General features: G+C 45.8%; 3 protein-coding genes across 4 annotated transcripts in view; 2 read left to right on the forward strand and 1 right to left on the reverse strand.

Moving 5' to 3' along the window:
• Positions 1 to 1,645: 1,645 nt before the first annotated feature.
• ythdf3 (YTH N6-methyladenosine RNA binding protein F3) lies at positions 1,646 to 9,631 on the reverse strand. The gene is made up of 5 exons (XM_067251268.1): positions 9,380 to 9,631; positions 8,961 to 8,985; positions 7,839 to 7,918; positions 5,555 to 7,372; positions 1,646 to 2,663 (listed from the first exon to the last, which is right to left on the reverse strand). Exons 1-5 carry the CDS (start codon positions 9,401 to 9,403, stop codon positions 2,640 to 2,642), a joined length of 1,971 nt encoding a protein of 656 aa, XP_067107369.1. The 5' UTR covers positions 9,404 to 9,631; the 3' UTR covers positions 1,646 to 2,639.
• A 655-nt stretch (positions 9,632 to 10,286) lies between these two features.
• abhd10b (abhydrolase domain containing 10, depalmitoylase b) lies at positions 10,287 to 14,439 on the forward strand. Its single transcript, XM_067251269.1, has 5 exons — positions 10,287 to 10,387; positions 11,066 to 11,252; positions 11,606 to 11,717; positions 12,249 to 12,386; positions 12,562 to 14,439. The coding sequence occupies exons 1-5, from the start codon at positions 10,294 to 10,296 to the stop codon at positions 12,901 to 12,903; spliced, it is 873 nt and encodes a 290-aa protein (XP_067107370.1). The 5' UTR covers positions 10,287 to 10,293; the 3' UTR covers positions 12,904 to 14,439.
• Positions 14,440 to 14,930: 491 nt separating this feature from the next.
• The window catches only part of tagln3b (transgelin 3b), a 34,054-nt gene continuing 30,718 nt past the window's right edge, over positions 14,931 to 18,266 (forward strand). Inside the window, exons 1-5 of one of the 2 annotated variants that reach the window (XR_010878302.1) lie at positions 14,931 to 15,091; positions 15,790 to 16,006; positions 16,254 to 16,428; positions 16,756 to 16,858; positions 17,080 to 17,484. Coding sequence is in view for 1 of the 2 variants with exons in the window: in XM_067251270.1 (XP_067107371.1) it covers positions 15,827 to 16,006; positions 16,254 to 16,428; positions 16,756 to 16,858; positions 17,080 to 17,221 (600 nt within the window). In the remaining variant the exon portion in view is untranslated. Of the gene's footprint in view, positions 15,092 to 15,789; positions 16,007 to 16,253; positions 16,429 to 16,755; positions 16,859 to 17,079; positions 18,160 to 18,266 lie in introns of those variants that run through there. The other variant, XM_067251270.1, reaches the window with a different exon arrangement.

An 18,266-nucleotide genomic window follows, 5' to 3' on the forward strand; every position in this document is an offset into this window, starting at 1 on the left:
GTCAGGGAGGGTGTGATTCAGAATCTGAATCTGATTCTAACTGTAACAGAATGAAAGTCAGGGAGGGTGTGATTCAGAATCTGAATCTGATTCTAACTGTAACAGAATGAAAGTCAGGGAGGGTGTGATTCAGAATCTGAATCTGATTCTAACTGTAACAGAATGAAGGTCAGGGAGGGTGTGATTCCCAGTGTGGAAGATCTACCAACGGTTGATTCAACCTCTGAACCAACAAGGTAGGAATCACCACCACGACACAAAAGAGGTCTGGAATTAAACCACCATTTGCATATCTGGCCCTTTGTACATATCCACACTCTGCCATATGCAACTGGTAATTGTGAGAGAGGCATTGTGTTGTCTATTAATGGAGCACCCTGCTTGGGTTAAACTGTGCTCACACGGAGTAACGGAGGGAAATGTGTGTGTGTATGTACCGTGTAGTCCTTTCAGAGGCTGTCGGCAAAACACCTAACGGATGTTCTTTTCAAATGAGTGGAGTCCCAATCCAAAGCCTCCTCTATTAATTGCAACTCTTTTATCCATCCTCGACAGACAGAGGAATTTCTCTCCTTTCTCTCTCTCTCCCTCTCTCTCTCTCCCTTCTCTCTCCCTTCTCTCTCTCTCTCTCTCTCTCTCTCTCTCAGTCGTTCTCTTTTTATAATTCTCTTTATACGGGGACACACTTGGCAACCTGGGATTAATTGCTCTGACAAAGGTGCGGTTTGCACAACAAGTACCCGTCCTTACAGTGTAATTTGCATCTTGAGGAGCTGAAGCGCCGGTGGATAACAAGAGAGGATTGTGAGACACGAGACCGATCACAGGACAAGGAACCGTTCACACGCCGCCAGCAACGAACGATACGACAGCACCCCCTGGTGGCCAACGTGGGAACTGGCACCTAAACAAACGCTTCTCCAGAAAGACAGGCTTCATTAGATAATGACGGAGACCTCGTGCTTGTGAAGACCCTGAATAGGAAATGTGTGAGTATGTAGCGATAATCTCACAGCGCTGGTGGCATGGGGTGATGGAAGCCCATGCCAGGAATAATGATGAGTGAGACTGTAATGATGGAAGCTAGGCCTAAGCTCTGTTACTGTAAATGACTAACTAGGAAGATTGCCTTGCAAGTACAAAGATGATGGTAAGTTGGCTGGGGGCACCAGTCTTAAATAGCTTTCCAGTCACCAGAAGAACATGCACTTTTACAGGGCATCATCTAGCCAGTCCTTAACTAAAATCGCTTATGACTCACTGTTCCAGAAACTCAAATGTTCTAATGAGTTTGTGTGGATCTGAGACCTATTCTCTCACACATTCCAACAAGACATAGGGGTCTATGGGAGAAGGACGTTTACAGGGGATACAGGAAATGCTGTGCTCTGTAATTACAGCTTATATTGCTTACAGATGTCTCAGAAACACAGATCAAGTCTGGCAGAGTAGTAATGCTACTGTTGTTGTCATGGCTGCATCTACAAAACGTACTTAGACGTTGACTGGTCATCTTTCACATCTAGTTGTGTTATCTACAAAGTCAATCAAGAAATGTGTCTTTATTGCAGATTCCTGTTATCCCCCATAAACATGTGACCAAAATTCCTAATTAACTTCATTAAAAGAAAACTCAGAGACATGCTGCTAAACATAGGTAATGTTTATTTAGCTAGTGAGTTACCTAGAAGAGAAAACTTACATCCTTGGAGAAGTTCAGCTTTTTTTCCCCAAAAATGGTACAGAGATCTTCAAAAACTGAACCGTGTTGGGCCTGAGGTACTGTACAGTACTGTACACGCCAACATCAGAGCAAATACAGTTACCAACAGTTGCCGGGGCAACAGTTACCGTGGAGCAGGTTTCTCCTCAGACAAATGCACTTCAGAATGACAGAATCACAAGAGAGAAAACAAAATGTGTGCATTCGTCAGCAATCTCACCAGCACACTGCAAAATCCTCATCTTTTGGTACACAGAAACAGATGCAAAGGGAGGGGCAGGAAAAAGGAAGGTGTTGGTCTTATACGATTGGCATGATTTGTGAAGGGTTTCCTGTAATTCCTGTAATTCCTTTGCCACCTGTCTATCAGTCACAACATCTGTCTGAGAATAGCCAGACGGCTGAATATAGATTCAAGTAAAATAATTTATCATACATGTCATCTTGAAAATCTCTTCTGAAGGCGATACAATTCTGGGGGAGGGGGGTCTATATTTTATCCAATTTTTTTCAAAGTATTAAAAAACAAAACAATTACAATTTCTGGTGAAATCCTCTGGAAAAACCAACTACACTGGTTAGTCAGATAGTTAGTTAATCACAAACATAAGTCAAGAGAAAGAGAGAGTTAGAGAGTTAAGGGTATTGGTAGAGGCTTGTTTATAAGGACTGAAAGTGCTTAAAGACAGAGTTTAAAGTGGGCTATTGTCTATCGTTTTCTTGGGAGCCGGGAACACAGGAAGTACCAGTAAACTGACACGGCTGAGTCCACCGTCATGGTCAAGTGTTCCAATACATTGTCGTCTTTAGCAGAAAAAGATTGTGAGACCCTTTTTTATTTTTTCTTGTGGTTAGGCAATCATTGAAGTTCCTACGTCATTAGTGTTGCAGTTTTAGCAGAGAGTCTTCTCCAAGGTTACTGTTTATTTCTATTTCGCTCCTGAAGAAAGGGAGAGGCGGGGAGGAAAGAGAGAGAGAGAGAGAGAGAAAAAAAAAACAGAACAGAAGAAGCCATAATTATTGGATGTATTGGTGAGCGGCAAAAACACAAAAACAGGATTGTTGTGACTCACAACAACCTTAGGGAGGGTTTGTTCCTGACCTATTTCATCATTCATGTGATAACGACCATTAACAGAAATTCAGACAGTCTATTCACTGCTCTTAAAAGGTACCTCACAAGGGCACTTTAAGTTTGCAAATATCAACACAGACTTAGCCTAACACTTATATGCTGCAAAAGTCTTTAGTTGGAAAACTGGGGTCAGATGGCTGAGCGGTTTGGGAGTCAGGCTATTAATCAGAAGGTTGTTGGTTCGATTCCCGTCCGTGCCAAATGACGTTGTGTCCTTGGGCAAAGCACTTCACCCTACTTGCCTCGGGGAGAATGTCCCTGTACTTACTGTAAGTCGCTCTGGATAAGAGCATCTGCTAAATGACCAAATGTACTAAATGTAAATGAACATGCCTTCATTGGCACTTCTATATTAAAAGGCCAGATGTTCTATATTACATCACAGACTAGAGGTCTTGTTGAAAGAGGTTGGTGACTGCATTATGTGCTGATATGAGTAGATAAATATGACCCAGGCACCCCTCACCCCTATCTGTCACTCTGTGTTGATTACCATACACAGGCAGGAGAGCTAATCAATCATGGCATCATAAATTAGACCCCTCCCCCTCCCCCATGTTCCCAAAGACACCTTCAATTACTGGAGTGAATAGGAATGGGGAGGGGGGGAGGAGAGAGAGAGGGCGAGAGACTCCTGAGACTAGTATGCAGCTCTCTTGTCAGTTCAGTCTAACAGTCTCTTACTTACTGACACACACAAGCATACTGACACAAACACTTCATTCTGAATCCTAAACAGACAACACGCATCGCAAACCTCCACCAATCCTTCTCACATTAGCCTAGATTTACCTGTAAACGACAAGACGTCTAAGCAAAATCACACCAGTTCAAACTAAGTAAGGTCGAAAAAATCTCCATGGGCTTAATATCAATGAATAGACAGCAGGATATTTTCTGTCCCCATTCCCCAGGTGAAATAGTGTTCCCATTGAGGGGATGAAGGTGTCTATGTCAGTTGGTGAAGGCCCATGGAGACCATGCCCTCACTGTAACTCTATCCCCAGCAGGGCTGCTCTGACTGGGGCTGGTGCTCAGTGAGGCCTGGGTGAATACAAAGGCTTCCTCAGTGTCTATGTAAGACTGCTTCATCCTACCCACCTGAGGCTACAAACTCCCTCAGCAGCACCAGCCCACGCAACAACTACTGAAGGAAGGCAGCAGGAGCCATCTTAAGTCAGGCTGGTATGTCGGCGTTCACGCTTCACGTTACCGCGGGCAACACAGGAACCCAGGGCCAAACAGCAACGCACAATGCGAGATGACACGAAAAACATCCCCGACCATTTTACATCCCAACACCCTTCTCTGCGGCTCCTAACCCCATGCCCGCACGTTACACGGTCCGCAGCCGGGCCATTACTGAACACCACCGGTTAGCTTAGCATCCACACGGTTGAGCTCGTCTGTGGGGAAGGCGGCACGGCGCAGCGGCTTGAATCCCTGTCTCCGAGTCAAGACAGGCTCCACAATGGAGGACAATTAACCTTGTCAGGCTGAGGAGGAGGGCGAGGCCTCCGTCAGGCGCGACCTTGTCATGTAGGAGGTCAGGGCTACAAAAGCAGCCCCGGCGATGAGAACCACCACGCTGTGCTTGGAAGGCTCTCAACAGTCCTGACAGGTTGTTTTCAGAGCCCCCCCCCCCCCCCCCCAAAAAAAAAAAAAAACATTGCCTTGAAATATTTATGAGATTGGAACACGGTGCATACCAACAAGGTCAGGAGCCAGGAGTTGATACGCAGCCCGCATGTACCTCTGCTGTAAAGGCGTAGAGCGCGAGAGAAAACAAGTTGTTTTTTTGTTTTTTATTGTAGAGAAGATTAGCATAGTGCAAGCACAGGAATATGGACACAGTATTAGCTAAGATAGCAGTGTCGTTCCTCAATGTACTTGAACTGGTTCATCTTGAAAGGCCACTAAACAGATAACAGAACTATTAAATAACAAAACCATTATATATTGGTTAGGAAAACCATTAGGCAAGAATGCCATCCATCTGCCTTGCTTGAAAGGAAATCACAAACATAACCCTTTTTTTTCCTTTAGGCCGCTCACTTCAGACCTTGAAATACAAACTTGTATTTTCCCAACTATTGTGCCAACAGCCAGAACCCAGTCTGTCTGTCTGGAGGGCAAGGGCTTATGTAGCTACAGGCTAATAAAGCATGAGGAGCTTGTGGGCGTGGAGAGGCCTGGTGTTCAAAGGGAGATCAGAGGCCACTTCTGGCTTTGTCTGAGAATGGGAATGCCAGGAATGCGGGCTATTTCAGGAAACCCCCATGTCTCCCGACCCCTCGGGCAAACGATCGAGCTCTATAATGTCACAAGATGGCCACCGACAGGGCAGGCGCTACGGTGAGCAGCCATGGGGGTGGAGGAGGGGCTCAGGTCTCAGGGACGATTACTTTGCACTGTTCAGTCAACACCTGACCATCACCCACTTACTTTAATGGCAGGTATGTTAAGAGGGAACACCAGAGAGGGCTGTAAAGACCTGCTATTAGAGCTTGACTGTTTAGAAGACAATTCAACTACATGTGCACACCACCTATTCCTCCTCCTCCTCCCCCCCTGACACAAACACAAACACACACACACACACACACGTACACTTGGTAGAAGCAGAGAGAGAAAGGGACTTGATTAAGAGCGGGTTGACATAGTGAGCGTGTGTGTGTTCAGAGGGCTTGGCTCACCCTCCTCAGAGCCTCCTCCTCCTCCTGGCGTTTCTCGTAATGTGCAAAGTCATCAAAGATTGAGGTGGTATGCTTGAAAGTGGCGATTATTTTAAGCACTTGCTTGGCCTTCTCCAGGGGTACCTCCTGAGTGTCCCTGGAGTTAGTCACCGGCTTGTTGTCATTGTTCTCCAGCCGGATGTGCCGCAGCTGGTTGTTGGGCACGTCCTTAACGAACGCCCACTTCACCTCAAACTTGCCCTTCCACTTGTCCTGAGACCAGACGCCCGCATAGGCGTTGTAGTCCACCGGCGAGCGCATCTCCGCCATGCCGCAGAAGTGTCCGCTTCCGTTGACGCTGAAGAGCAGGTAGAGCGGGCCCTTTGCGCCCAGCGAGCGGTAGGCGGCGTCCAGGCGCTTGTTGCCGTGCTCCGTGCTGCACCAGATGGAGTACTTGATGGAGCGGTGGATGTCGTCCTCGGAGTAGCTCTTGATGATGAACACGCGGCCGTTTTTCAAGTTCCAGTCAAAGTCTTTGGGGTTGTAGTTGTTGAGGGCGCGGAGCTTCTCCAGAACGGGGTGGACCTCCCCAGGGCAGGGAGAGGCAGTCATGGGGACCCCAGCGCCCAGGCCAAAGCCCTCCACCCCCCCACCCTGGTTGTAGGCACTGCCCCGGTTCCTGGGGGCAACCCAGCGGTTGGGCAGAGGGGCGGGGTGCTGGTGCTGGGGATGTTGGTGCTGGGGATGTTGGTGCTGGGGATGTTGGTGCTGAGGGTGTTGGTGCTGAGGGTGTTGGTGCTGGGGGTGTTGGTGCTGGGGGTGTTGGTGCTGATGGAGGGGCTGGGGGGGGCCGGGCTGGGAGGAAAGGTGCTGATGGGGGTGGGGGTGTTGGTGGGGATGCGGAGGTGCTGGGCGGAGGTCCATCGGCTGGGGGTGCTGGGGGGACTGTAGGGATTGGAGCTGAAAGGGCTGGTGTTGGTGCTGGTGCTGGTGTTGGGGCTGGTGTTGGTGAGGAAGAGGGCTCTGGAGCAGGGGCTGGGGTTGCCCCATGAGAGGCTGTTGCACCAGGGTTTGGGGGGGCATCATGGCCTGAGCTAGCTGGGGTTTGTTGAGGGAGCCCTTATCGTCCCAGGTGCCAATGTTCATGTTGTGCTTGATGGGAGGAGGAGGAATGGAACAACCCCCCATTCCCATGTTGACTTTGGGTTTGACCTTGGGCTGAAGCTTGGCAGGCTTCCTAGCGATGGCGGCCCAGGAAGTAGGTTTGGGGGCGGAAGAGCTCACAGACGGAGGCATGTTATTGGCTGCCATGCTACTCATGCCTGGCGTTCCGCCTAACGGGGAGCCCACGGTTTTGGTGACGGCTGCCCCCATGTCTGTGCCGAGCTTCAACCCCGTCATGCCCTGCTCGATGCTGCTCAGCACCGGGACCTTGCTGAGCTGGGTGTCGCTACCAAAGCCAGCCTGTCCATCAGCGATGGCCCTGCCCAGGGAGCTGGGAGCGTAGCCGTAGCTGTTACTGTAGACGGAGCTCTGCGTGGACTGGCCCTGGGAGACACTGGTGCCCCAGGTGGAAAAGTCTGCGTTGCCGGGGAAGAAGTTGAAGCCGTGCTGACTGAGAAAGGGCGGGGTGTTTCCTAAGGCACCCGGCTGGCTGAAAACACCGTCAGGGATAAAATGGTGCTCGCCATTGCTCATCTGTCCGTAAGTGGCCAGGTAGGGAATGGGGGGATCCCCCGCCGTAGACCAGGCCGCCTCCCCCAGGGAATAGGGGAAACCGATGGATGGAGCATAGTAGCTGGGCATGTAAGGGTCGGACATTGGTGGGTAGCTGTTATTCTGTGTAAGAGGGAGACAGGACTGGGATGTCAGTAAATGGATGGCCTTTATAACAGTATCCAATATCAGCCTTCATCTTGCCCTCTCTACTAAACCCTCACAGTAGGCAGAGTATGCTTTGGTTTCAAAAAGAATGATTTGTGTTTCTGAAGGACACGAGTTACACCAAAGACAGGTTGTCCATAGCCACAAGTAGAAACATGAAAATGTTAAATAGTCTGTCAGTGTATTAGCAGTAGCACCATTATCAATGGTGCTAGTAGGCCTAGGTTCCTCAAATCATTGCTTGACCTTGATTTCTTATGTGTTTATTTTCACAATTGGGCTATTTACATCTAATATCTTCTTCACTAAAACACCCATCTGAGGGTTCAAACTGACCTGCAGAGCTGATAACACAAAGGTTTTTCCACACCATAACATGGTCACACAGAATGACAGAATTGGAGGGGGAGAGAAGATTTACCTGGTTTGTCTGGCTGCTTAGGTAAGGCTCAAAGTCATCCTCGTTTACGCCATCCTTCTGATGCATTGATCCGTTTTGCACTGTTTGAACAGGGAAAGACATACGTATTCATAGAGAGAAATGACTTAGTGAAACCCGAAGCAACATTCCTACAGGAACTTTGCAGGGCAAAACATACTTTCACCAAGCTGCACTTTGCATCTTGTGTTGCATACCCGGGCAGAACATGACATTTGACATTTTAGCACACACTTATCCAAAGCAACATAGAAATAGTGCATATAGAAAGTACTCCAATAGATCTTGGGTCAGAAGTGCATAGTTCTACACTATTTTTGGTCAGAATCAAGTAATAGTTTGTATTTATTAGTTATTATCAAAGAACACCCTCTTCTTAAATACCATGTCTGGTGAACATGAGAATGCTACAGTAAAATAGCTTAAATACAGTGCAACACGACAACAACATCTCAATTACAGTAGCTAGTTAATTAAATGTCTGGTGAACAAATAATTATGATACCACAGAGTAACAACATATAAATTGCTCAACTAGAGTCTCAAAATAATGTCTCAATTACAGAAGTGCCTAGAAACAACCACATGTCTTAACTGCAACATCAAAGGCTCCAGGGGCAGATTTGCCAGACAGTTACAACAGGATCTCTAATACAAAGTTCGGCGAAGGGACTAATTTGCAGGTATCACAAGTGATGAACTGATGAGTGCTGCTTTCAGTGACCTTAGGCCAAGCAAAACAGAAAGTATTAAAATTGTAACAGCACAAGGATATGCATAAACGGTACCAGGGGGTGAGGGTACTTTGCCTACTTTTGAAAGTTTACAACATGGAAACCGACAAACAGTGGATATTAAGTTCATAAAACGGTGTTAGTGGAACTGGCCTTTTACACAATCACTAAACATCAAAAACAACATGTTGAAGAAGCTAAAAATTTGCTCATAAATTAACAGCATCACAAACAGTATAATTTAGTGTAGCCTAAAGGGTTTTCAGCGGGGTTTGTGGTATTCCATCTATGACTGTCATAACTGTCATCCATTTCCGAGACAATTTGACAACTACATTCCCATGAAGCAATATTCAAATAACATACGCACCTTTATTTCCTTGTCCTTTGGGTCTCTGTTACCACAAATAGTGATGCACATAGTAGGCAAAAGAGGGGGGGAAACAGATTAGTTGTTTATCTTGAATGGCATCCTATAAAATACAGTCCTACAAATGACATTATTGACCGAGTGTTGTGCACGCTCACATCCAGTAAATGTGCCGCATTAAATAGCTCACTGGAAGCAGTGATAGCTGGAGTTGATTGGGGTTTGCGGCCGGTGCGTCGGGTCGGCCTAAGCTAGCCTACATAACAGCTAATTGCTATCATATACCAAATACTTTTTTCTTGTAATCTGACATGGCTATTGTGCTTTAAATAGTGGCAGCAAGGAAGAATGTTGACAAAGTTCAGATGTTTACAATTTGTATTCGAAACGACACACGATGGACAGAAAGATGCAGTTACCTGATCGACAGTGGTCGCAGACATCCTCCAGGAACCGAAACTGATTACTGTTTGTGACTGTCCACGGTTTCTCCTGCTTCTGCTCTCCGGTGTTTTTCTCTCGCGTCTCGGGTTATTCAATCAGTCTATGCAGGCGACGTTTACCTCGGTCGTCGGATCTGTGCAACACTGTGTCTCGGGTGCTCGATTACTTTGTGGCAGTACGATATGTTTAAGGTGCCGATGTGGTTATCGTTGCAATGAATCACTCACTCTGAAACTGACTAATGCCTGATAGGAATATCCCTTACTATATTCCACAATGGCGGATGGGCTATTAGACTAGCTTCCGTTTTACTGCTCCATGACCTTCCGCCTCTGACGTTCTGAGTCACGTTACAAAACTGACAGTCATGCTTCAAATAACTGTCTAATCTTGTATTTTTACAACCTGAAGCAATAATCTTATATAAATTGTGTCCAAATCGAATATTATTACCTTTTAGTTGTACTTACAGGGGGCAAACTAAACCTTATGTACCTTCATTACAGACTTTCAGAGATCGATTAAATGAAAAATGATGCCACAACATTATCAGAATTTATAATGAATGCACAAGTTTCCTTCAACTTGGAATAGCTCTGCGATATGCCTACACAGCTGGCAAACTTTTGTGATGGAAAAAATGGAGCCTTGAACTATACATTTCACACAAACAGCCATTAAAACTATATAATTCAGGGACACAGTAGAGTAGGTATACATAAGTTTGATTGAAGAAAATACAGTATTTGGGTTTAGAACCTGTGTAAATTCTTTACAACCCCCCTTGCAGAGACCAGCCAAAGATACGTGAAAGGGGATTCGCTGCTGCAGCTGTCAATCATGCTAGTCTCGTGTCTCGCGCTATTTCCCCAGTTGGTGGCAGAGCAGTATGGCAGCCGTTGTGCTGAGGTCTTGCTGCAAAGGACTTGGGCAGACTTTAAGAAATGGAGGAGTGGCATCCTTTCCGCGAAAAACTTGGGGAGGTCAGTATGAAATTCCACTTAAAAGGGAATTTAAACCTACGATAAATGTTACGAAAAGGAACTAAAAGCTACGCTTGGGGGGTGTGGCACAAAGCAGGCCCTGTCTGAATTCAGCTTGTAACTGCTAAACTGTGCGGCAACTGCGCTTGTTCGTAGATCTCGCAACATTGTAGGGTTATGAGCGAAGCAGTAAATGACTGTCATATTCTGTTGGAGATTAGAAACCTGCTCCGAAAATGTTTCAACACTGATTATTTAACATGAAAAGAGCGGTTGTGTTTGTACTGTAGAACAGTTCAGATCGCAGATAGAAAAGACGCAAGGAGTTGTTGGAATGTTGTCCACCAAACCCTAAACAGATCACGCAGATAGTGATAAGTCATTGATCGGGAATGAAAACGTTCAACTACGGCGTAACACTCATCTTTACTATGTGTCAACAACATAAGTGAACGAACACCGTTCAAATCAAACAAGTTTATTGGCAACGACATAGACTAAAAGTTTTCAAAATGTCATCTGTATTAGGCCACGAATATTAATCTGTGGTGTGCCTAGCTACATTTAGCATTTATTTACATGGATTTTAACTCCCGTGGCACCATTACGACACAAAGGGTGCCAGTCATTTTACATGCTGCAGCTGTTTATGATTTTTCATTTGTGTTTGTGGTCCAGGAGTACGGCATAAATCCTCAGTTGTGCAGTTTGTAACACGACAAGACCTTCCTAAACTGGCCTACCGTAAGGTGAAGGGAAAAAGCCCAGGGGTGGTCTTCCTGCCTGGGTATGGCTCCAGCATGAACGGACAAAAAGCAGAAGCACTGGAAGAGTTCTGCAAGTCTTTGGGTCACTCGTACCTCAGGTAAAATACCCCGAACAGAACAGTTTGTTAGTTACTAACAAACTGAGTCAGGTGGCTGAGCGGTGAGGGAATCGGGCTAGTAATCCGAAGGTTGCCAGTTCGATTCCCTGTCATGCCAACTGACGTTGTGTCCTTGGGCAAGGCACTTCACCCTACTTGCCTCAGGGGGAATGTCCCTGTACTTACTGTCGCTCGCTTTGACTGTTACGAGTCGCTCTGGATAAGAGCGACTGCTAAATGACTAAATGTAAATGTTAGTTGTTGGGCAATGATATAGCTCTGCCTTATGTAGTGACTGGTTGAAGGTTTACAATGTATATTTGACTAAGTACTTTCTGTTTGTGGGGCACCAGGTTTGACTACACAGGCCATGGAGCCTCAGAAGGCGTTTTCAAAGAAGGTACAATCGGCACCTGGAAGAAAGATGTCTTGTTTGTGTTGGATGAGCTAGCAGAAGGACCACAGGTAATGTGTGGGAGGTCACAACCACAAGCTTTTCCAAGACAGATTAAGCTATCCAAAAACTTTCAATCAGCAATTTGTTTGACAATCACAGAATTTAATTGCCTGCGGGATTAATACAGTTATTTCATGTTAGCTCCACAAGATGGTGCTGTGCTATACATATTGGTTGGTGTCAGGCAACTGGGTTTACAGCTCATCCTGGCCCTCATTTTGGACTTTCATTCGATCTGTGATACATATGTAAACAATTACATTTGAACACACAACACAGAAAAAAATTACGATCCATACAGGCCCAGGTAAAACGACCACGTCAAGGTGCCTAAATACAAACTAGGCTCCGTGTGTCAGATGGCTGAGCGGTTACGGAACCGGGCTATTAATCAGAAGGTTGCCGGTTTGATTCCCGGCCACCCTACTTGACTCGGGAATTGTCCCTGTATTTACTTTAAGTCGCTCTGGATAAGAGTGTCTGCTAAATGACTAAATGTAATGTAAATGTGTGTAACACTTCTCTCTGCCTGTGTGCAGATCCTGGTGGGCTCCAGTATGGGTGGCTGGCTCATGCTGCTGGCAGCCATTGCCAGGCCAGAGAAAACGGTCGCTCTGGTGGGCATCTCCACAGCAGCGGACCACTTTGTCACGTCCTTCAAGTCTTTATCTTTAGAGGTGAGTACTACACCGCCAAACACTCTGTTAAGGTCCATCGAAAAGCCTCAATGATAATCGAAAGACGAAATAAATCGTTCTAAAAAACATTGGGACAACAACCCAGGTAATGTTATATAATCAGGATATATCGAATGACTTTATAACATTTCCCGTTGTTTTTCTGTCAAACCAGGCCCGTAAGGTGTTTGAAGACAAGGGCGAGTGGTCAGTCCCCACCAAGCACAGTGATGACGGCCTCTACACCTTCAGCATGGACATGCTGCGTGAGGCAGAGAACCACTGTGTCTTGCAGAGCCCCATCCCCATCACCTGCCCAGTCAGGCTCATCCACGGCCTGAAGGACGAGGAGGTGCCCTGGCACATCTCCATGCAGGTGGCCGAGCGAGTCCTCAGCGCCGACGTGGACGTCATTCTTCGCCGGCACGGCCAGCACCGCATGGCTGAGAAGGACGACATCAAGCTCATGGTGTACACCATCGATGACCTCATTGACAAGCTGACCACCTTGGTCTGAGTTGGGGAGGGAAGGGGCTCGGAATGGAGGATAAGGGGGAAGTATGTGAGATGGTAATCATCCCCTCCCCCTCCCTCACCTCTCCTCCCCTCCCCAAACAATCAGCCAATCAGGTGTCTTTCTGCCAAATATAACCTCTTATCCCCATATATTCCCTCCCTAGCTCCAGCCCTCCTCCAGTAAAGTTCTTGTTAGTTTGTCGTCAGTTTAAAAAAACGGTGAAAGGAGGAGCATCACAAGAACAAACTGTAAAGACGGGGAGCTCGTCTGAATCCCTAGCCCGTTCTGCCTTTAAGAGTTAGCTTTTTACTCGTCCAAGTTTACTCTGTGCAGTGTTGTTGTGGTAGGAGCTCTAACAGGACTGCTGGTGCTGTTTGTCTGACGGAGCGTCCTGGTCCTTTTTACCTGAGCTGTGCCTCTCCTGTGCCTTTTTTTACCATTCATCACCCTGGCCAATAAAGCCTCTGGACACCCCAGTGCAGGTCTCTTCTGTGTCTTCTCCCACAGTTTCTCCAGCTATGCCCTACACCTTGATGGTGCCACCATGGGTGTCATACACACCGAAATGGGTATATCTTCAACCCTCTGAGACCATCTGATAGGAATGAAACAGTTCTCACCCTGCGTCCAAATCAATGCAGTGACTTAACCCTTGTGTTATCTCCGGGTCATTCTGACCCATCAGTCATTGTGACCCACCGTCGTATTGCGACAGATTTACCGCATACAAAGACAAAGTGAAGCATTTTCTTTTAACAGCTAGGCTGTCTCAGACCCCCCACATTGCGAAGGTTAAAAGAACATTATTTTTATTTGTTTTTGTATTGGGTAAAATTGGGTAAACACAACGATGGTTTGTTATGAACCTTTGGGTCATGTGACCCGAAGGCAGCACGAGGGTTAAGAGAACACGTGGCCACAAACATAGGACAGGAACCAACGACCTCAGGAAACGCAATTAGCCGAGAAACCCAACCCCATGGTCCTATAGGATAGGTTGAGATTACAATAAGAGATGGTTTTGTGTAATGTAGCTGCGTGTAATTGATTTAGGGGCAGACCATCCCATTAAACCAATCCTGTATCCGTACTAGGTCTTTTAACCAAGCCTAGTTGTGTGGCAGCCAGTGCGCCGTTGATTAACGTGATTGGCCGGTGGACCTCTGTGTTCAATGGGCCGAAACGTCGCAGGCAGCAGTAACACTCTCAGATCTGCTAAGTGCTGCTTTGACCTTTCACTCCTATAGGGAAGGTATGCAATCAGTCAACTCTCCATCCAAACATAACCCATAGGACATCATTCACATGTCCAGGCCTCAGAGGGTGAAAAAGACATGGGTGTAAATCGGCAATGTATGAAGATCAATATATCTGGTATGGATATCCCAAGGATGACGAGTACTGGAGATGATATATTAAAGATCAGGAAATACACCAGAAGTCTTTACAAACTGTATAATGTGACAATTTGACAGATTACCTTAACTGAGACTGGGTTGATATGTACAGTTTAATAAACAATGTAACTCACCCATATACTTCGTATACATTTTACTCTGAAAATACTCTTATTTTGCCTTATTCCTCATGGTATCTTTAGTGTAGAATGTTATTTCAAGTGTAGAATAGAAAGTAATTTGCTTGCAGTACACGAGGAACTGTACTGTGCACTCATTGCACCAGCCTCACAGAGCAGACATCCAACTCAATAAGCTCTAACATAATTAAAACTGAGCAATCGCTCTCATCATTGAAACTGAGAAAGGCTGCAAGAAAGTGTAATGGTCTATGTCATGTGCATCTCGTTTTAGCCCAGGTAGCTTAGAGGGTAGGATAATACAAAGAATACAAAAGTAGTAGTACAAAACTGAGAAAACATTCGGTTGTATTGTGGTCAGTTGATATAAGCTTAGACTGGGTTTGCCCTGGAGTGGTGTCATGTCGCATTCTGTTTCAGGGATCTCAAGGGACCACCTCCTCTAGGAACCCGCGTATAAAACGGGTGACGTGCAGCTACCGGACACTGAGCTCAGATTCGTCTCATATACTCGCACGCACGCACGCACACACGCGCCGTTGCCGCGCTTCATGGATGCTTCAGCACTTTAGCATCCTCTACCCTGCCCAGTTCAGCGGAATTAACCCAACGGTACGGAACGGAAAGAAACAGCATCTCCTTCTCACTTCAGTAAGTGTAGTGCAATTGTATAGCTTCTATTCTGTTATAGGTTCAATCGAAGCATGACGCATTCATTTTTATTCGCACGTGTAACGTCATTGATTGTATTTTATGCTGAATTGGAAAAACTTGCTGGCTTTAAGATATTTCCCTTCAACAAAGGATAGACACATTTCAATCCCAGTGATACGCATTTTCTTTCTTTGCACTATAAAAGTTTATAGTTTGTTCAGCAGGCTTTAGCCAAGGCTAAAATTGCTTTGATATTTTATTGTTATCACTAGAATAAAATAGGTATGTTTGGCTATCACGCAACATCTTTAGTATGCGTCTGTACGGGACAGATGCTCGGGACCACACCCATTCAGCCTAGTCTCTAGGGAGACGCCTAATGTGACTGTTCTTTTAGGGACACAGCAGCTGTACTGAATGGAAGAGAACGAATTGGAAAAGGACAGGAAATCAGTTAAATTGATTGCATTGATTAAAAATACATGTGATCTTTTCCATTATTTATCTGCATAGCGAATTACACTTAGTTTTCTATTTTCCTTTCTCTATCTGATGTTGGATTTTTTTTTCTCGCATAAATACTCATATTGCAGGGGGGGATTTTAGAAGTGGGACATTTTTAGGTAACTTGAAAATCAATTTTTGTACCATTTTCTTCCATCAGTGAGACTGTCTTGTGTTGGTCTGTCCTGCAGGGGAAGTGCGGACCGGTCAGTGACTGAGCAGGCAGACATGGCAAACAGAGGACCCAGCTACGGGCTGAGCCGGGAGGTGCAGGAGAAGATTGAGCAGAAGTACGACCAGGACCTGGAGGCCCGGCTGTTGGACTGGATTGTAGCCCAGTGTGGAGGGAACATGGAGAGGCCACAACCTGGAAAGCAGAATTTCCAGACCTGGCTCATGGATGGAACTGTCAGTACTCCAAATTACTGTGGAATATTGTGAAAGAACATTGTATTTCTGTCTAAATTCAAAAATAAACTGTCATTTGGTTTTGTCTGTCTGTGTCTCTCTCTCTCTCTCTCTCTCTCTCTCTCTCTCTCTCTCTCTCTCTCTCTCTCTCTCTCTCTCTCTCTCTCTGTCTCTCCCTCTCTCTCTCTCTCTCTCTCTCTCTCTCTCTCTCTCTCTCTCTCTCTCTCTCTCTGTCTTGTTATATCAGATCCTTTGTAGGCTCATCAACAGTCTTTACCCAAGGGGTAAGGAGCCCATAAAGAAGATTCCAGAGACCCAGATGGCCTTCAAGCAGATGGAGAAAATCTCCCAGTTCCTGCAAGCAGCCGAGGCCTACGGTGTCAATACAACAGACATTTTCCAGACTGTGGACCTCTGGGAAGGTAAGGAGGGTGGGGTTATTATTTATTGAAGAGTCTCTTGCTGCAGTTGTAAAACATTACTCAGCCTCCAGCATCTCTGTCTATACTCCCTAACCTACAAACAGGTTACTAATGAAGCTAACCATCACAATAATAACAGCTTAATGTAACAACATAATTGTATAACGCACACACTTGCATGAATAGGTGAAAGTATTGTATGAAAATACTTTGAATATTTCAACAACAACTTGGCTACACCAGTAACCTGTTTGCAGGAATGCTGTGTCTCTTCCAAGCTGTCTGGGTGGAGTTCATTGTTTGTGAGGTGTGTTTCTTTGGTCACAGGGAAGGACATGGCTGCTGTTCAGCGAACCCTGATGGCTCTGGGCAATGTGGCTGTCACCAAGGACGACGGGCATTACCGTGGTGACCGTGACTGGTTCCACAGGTAAGGAGAGAACTTTCAGTACTGTATGTAACCTAATTCTCTCTTGTGTTTCACTATGAATGTCAAAACTGTGTTTTCAATTACCCTATTGTGACTGAACCAATTTACTCTATCATCTTCATCTCAATGTAGACAATCGACTCACCTTTCCAGGACTGAATGCAGGGGCTTCTAACCTTAATCTTAGCTGACTTCCATGCCCCTATGTTGCCCCTGTGTAGGAAAGCCCAGGGGAATCGGAGGGAGTTTTCTGAGGAACAACTTCGGCAGGGCCAGAGTCTGATTGGCTTGCAGATGGGCAGCAACCGCGGGGCCTCCCAGTCCGGTATGACAGGCTACGGCATGCACCGGCAGATCATGTAAGATCAGCTCCCTCTGGATAAGGATGCCCTCTACAGCCTGTGCTCCCCCCTACCGCGCCCAAGCCAAACACCTCCATGATCCTCGAAGCTTAATCGATGGATTCCACTGTTTTCTTCGCTGTTTCTTCTCATACAAAACAGTTCCCCATTCTCCCTAATCTCTTCCTAAACCCCATAGACCCTGACTGCTTAATGCTTATTCCCTATTCTCGAGTGACCCTACCTCAAGGGGCCTGTCTTAAATCCTGCCATATGGCTCAGCTGGTTCCCCCTGGCAGAAAAGCAACTTGAATTCAGAATATCGGTACACAAGCTAAATTGTACTTTACACATGGTCTAAACATCACAGCAGAAATGCATTAGGATGGCATGTTTTATTATTTATTTATTTTTGTACAGAAAATGTGTGGTGTCATAATTTATTGCTTTGGGTGGGTTCACTACGAGGACTCGCGCAATGTAGCTGTTCATGCTTTCACTTTTACTTCAAAGTGACTCGATGAAGGGTGGTGCCTCTACTGTCTGGTCTGACAACTTGTTGCAGTACCTGCTGTAACCAAATCAACATCACATTGTGCCTGGTTCACAAAACAAGATGTCATCTATTGTAATTGACTTAAGTAGCTATTTCCTGTTCCGTACAGTACTGGCCTTCAAACGAGGATACTTATGAGTTGTGTTCATTCTGTGGTATTCCCTTTAACTTGCGTTCTGTTTTTGTTAAATCTGTGTTCATGTGTGTTTTGAGCTCAGGCCACTTGTGTGATTGTGTAATAGCCACCACATATGAAAGAGAGGCTCGGATTATTCGGTTACTTGTTAATACCAGGATAGTGCTTGAATAAATGTGTTTTTTAATGTTTCTGTCAAGTTTACATTATATAATATGTTTATATATAAAGGCTTATGTGTAGAGGATATTGACAAATAAATTCATGAAATATACATTTGCAGTTATGTATTTTGTAAGTGCATCCTAGTCCTAGCTCTACTTGTTAAGAAAAGGAGAATGTTGCCTAACAAGCACAATCAACTGGGCTATTTGG

Source organism: Osmerus mordax, chromosome 15 (assembly GCF_038355195.1).
Source record: "Osmerus mordax isolate fOsmMor3 chromosome 15, fOsmMor3.pri, whole genome shotgun sequence".
NCBI classification, from domain to species: Eukaryota; Metazoa; Chordata; class Actinopteri; order Osmeriformes; family Osmeridae; genus Osmerus; species Osmerus mordax.

Coding starts and splice junctions, on each gene's coding strand:
- ythdf3 (XM_067251268.1), bottom strand. CDS start 9,403: ATGTCTGCGACCACTGTCGATCAG. Junction 7,919..8,960: donor CAAAGGACAAGGAAATAAAG/GTGCGTATGTTA, acceptor CTGTTCAAACAG/TGCAAAACGGATCAATGCAT. Junction 2,664..5,554: donor AGGAGGAGGCTCTGAGGAGG/GTGAGCCAAGCC, acceptor CCCTTTCTTCAG/GAGCGAAATAGAAATAAACA.
- abhd10b (XM_067251269.1), top strand. CDS start 10,294: ATGGCAGCCGTTGTGCTGAGGTCTTGCTGCAAAGGACTTGGGCAGACT. Junction 11,253..11,605: donor TTGGGTCACTCGTACCTCAG/GTAAAATACCCC, acceptor GTGGGGCACCAG/GTTTGACTACACAGGCCATG. Junction 11,718..12,248: donor AGCTAGCAGAAGGACCACAG/GTAATGTGTGGG, acceptor GCCTGTGTGCAG/ATCCTGGTGGGCTCCAGTAT.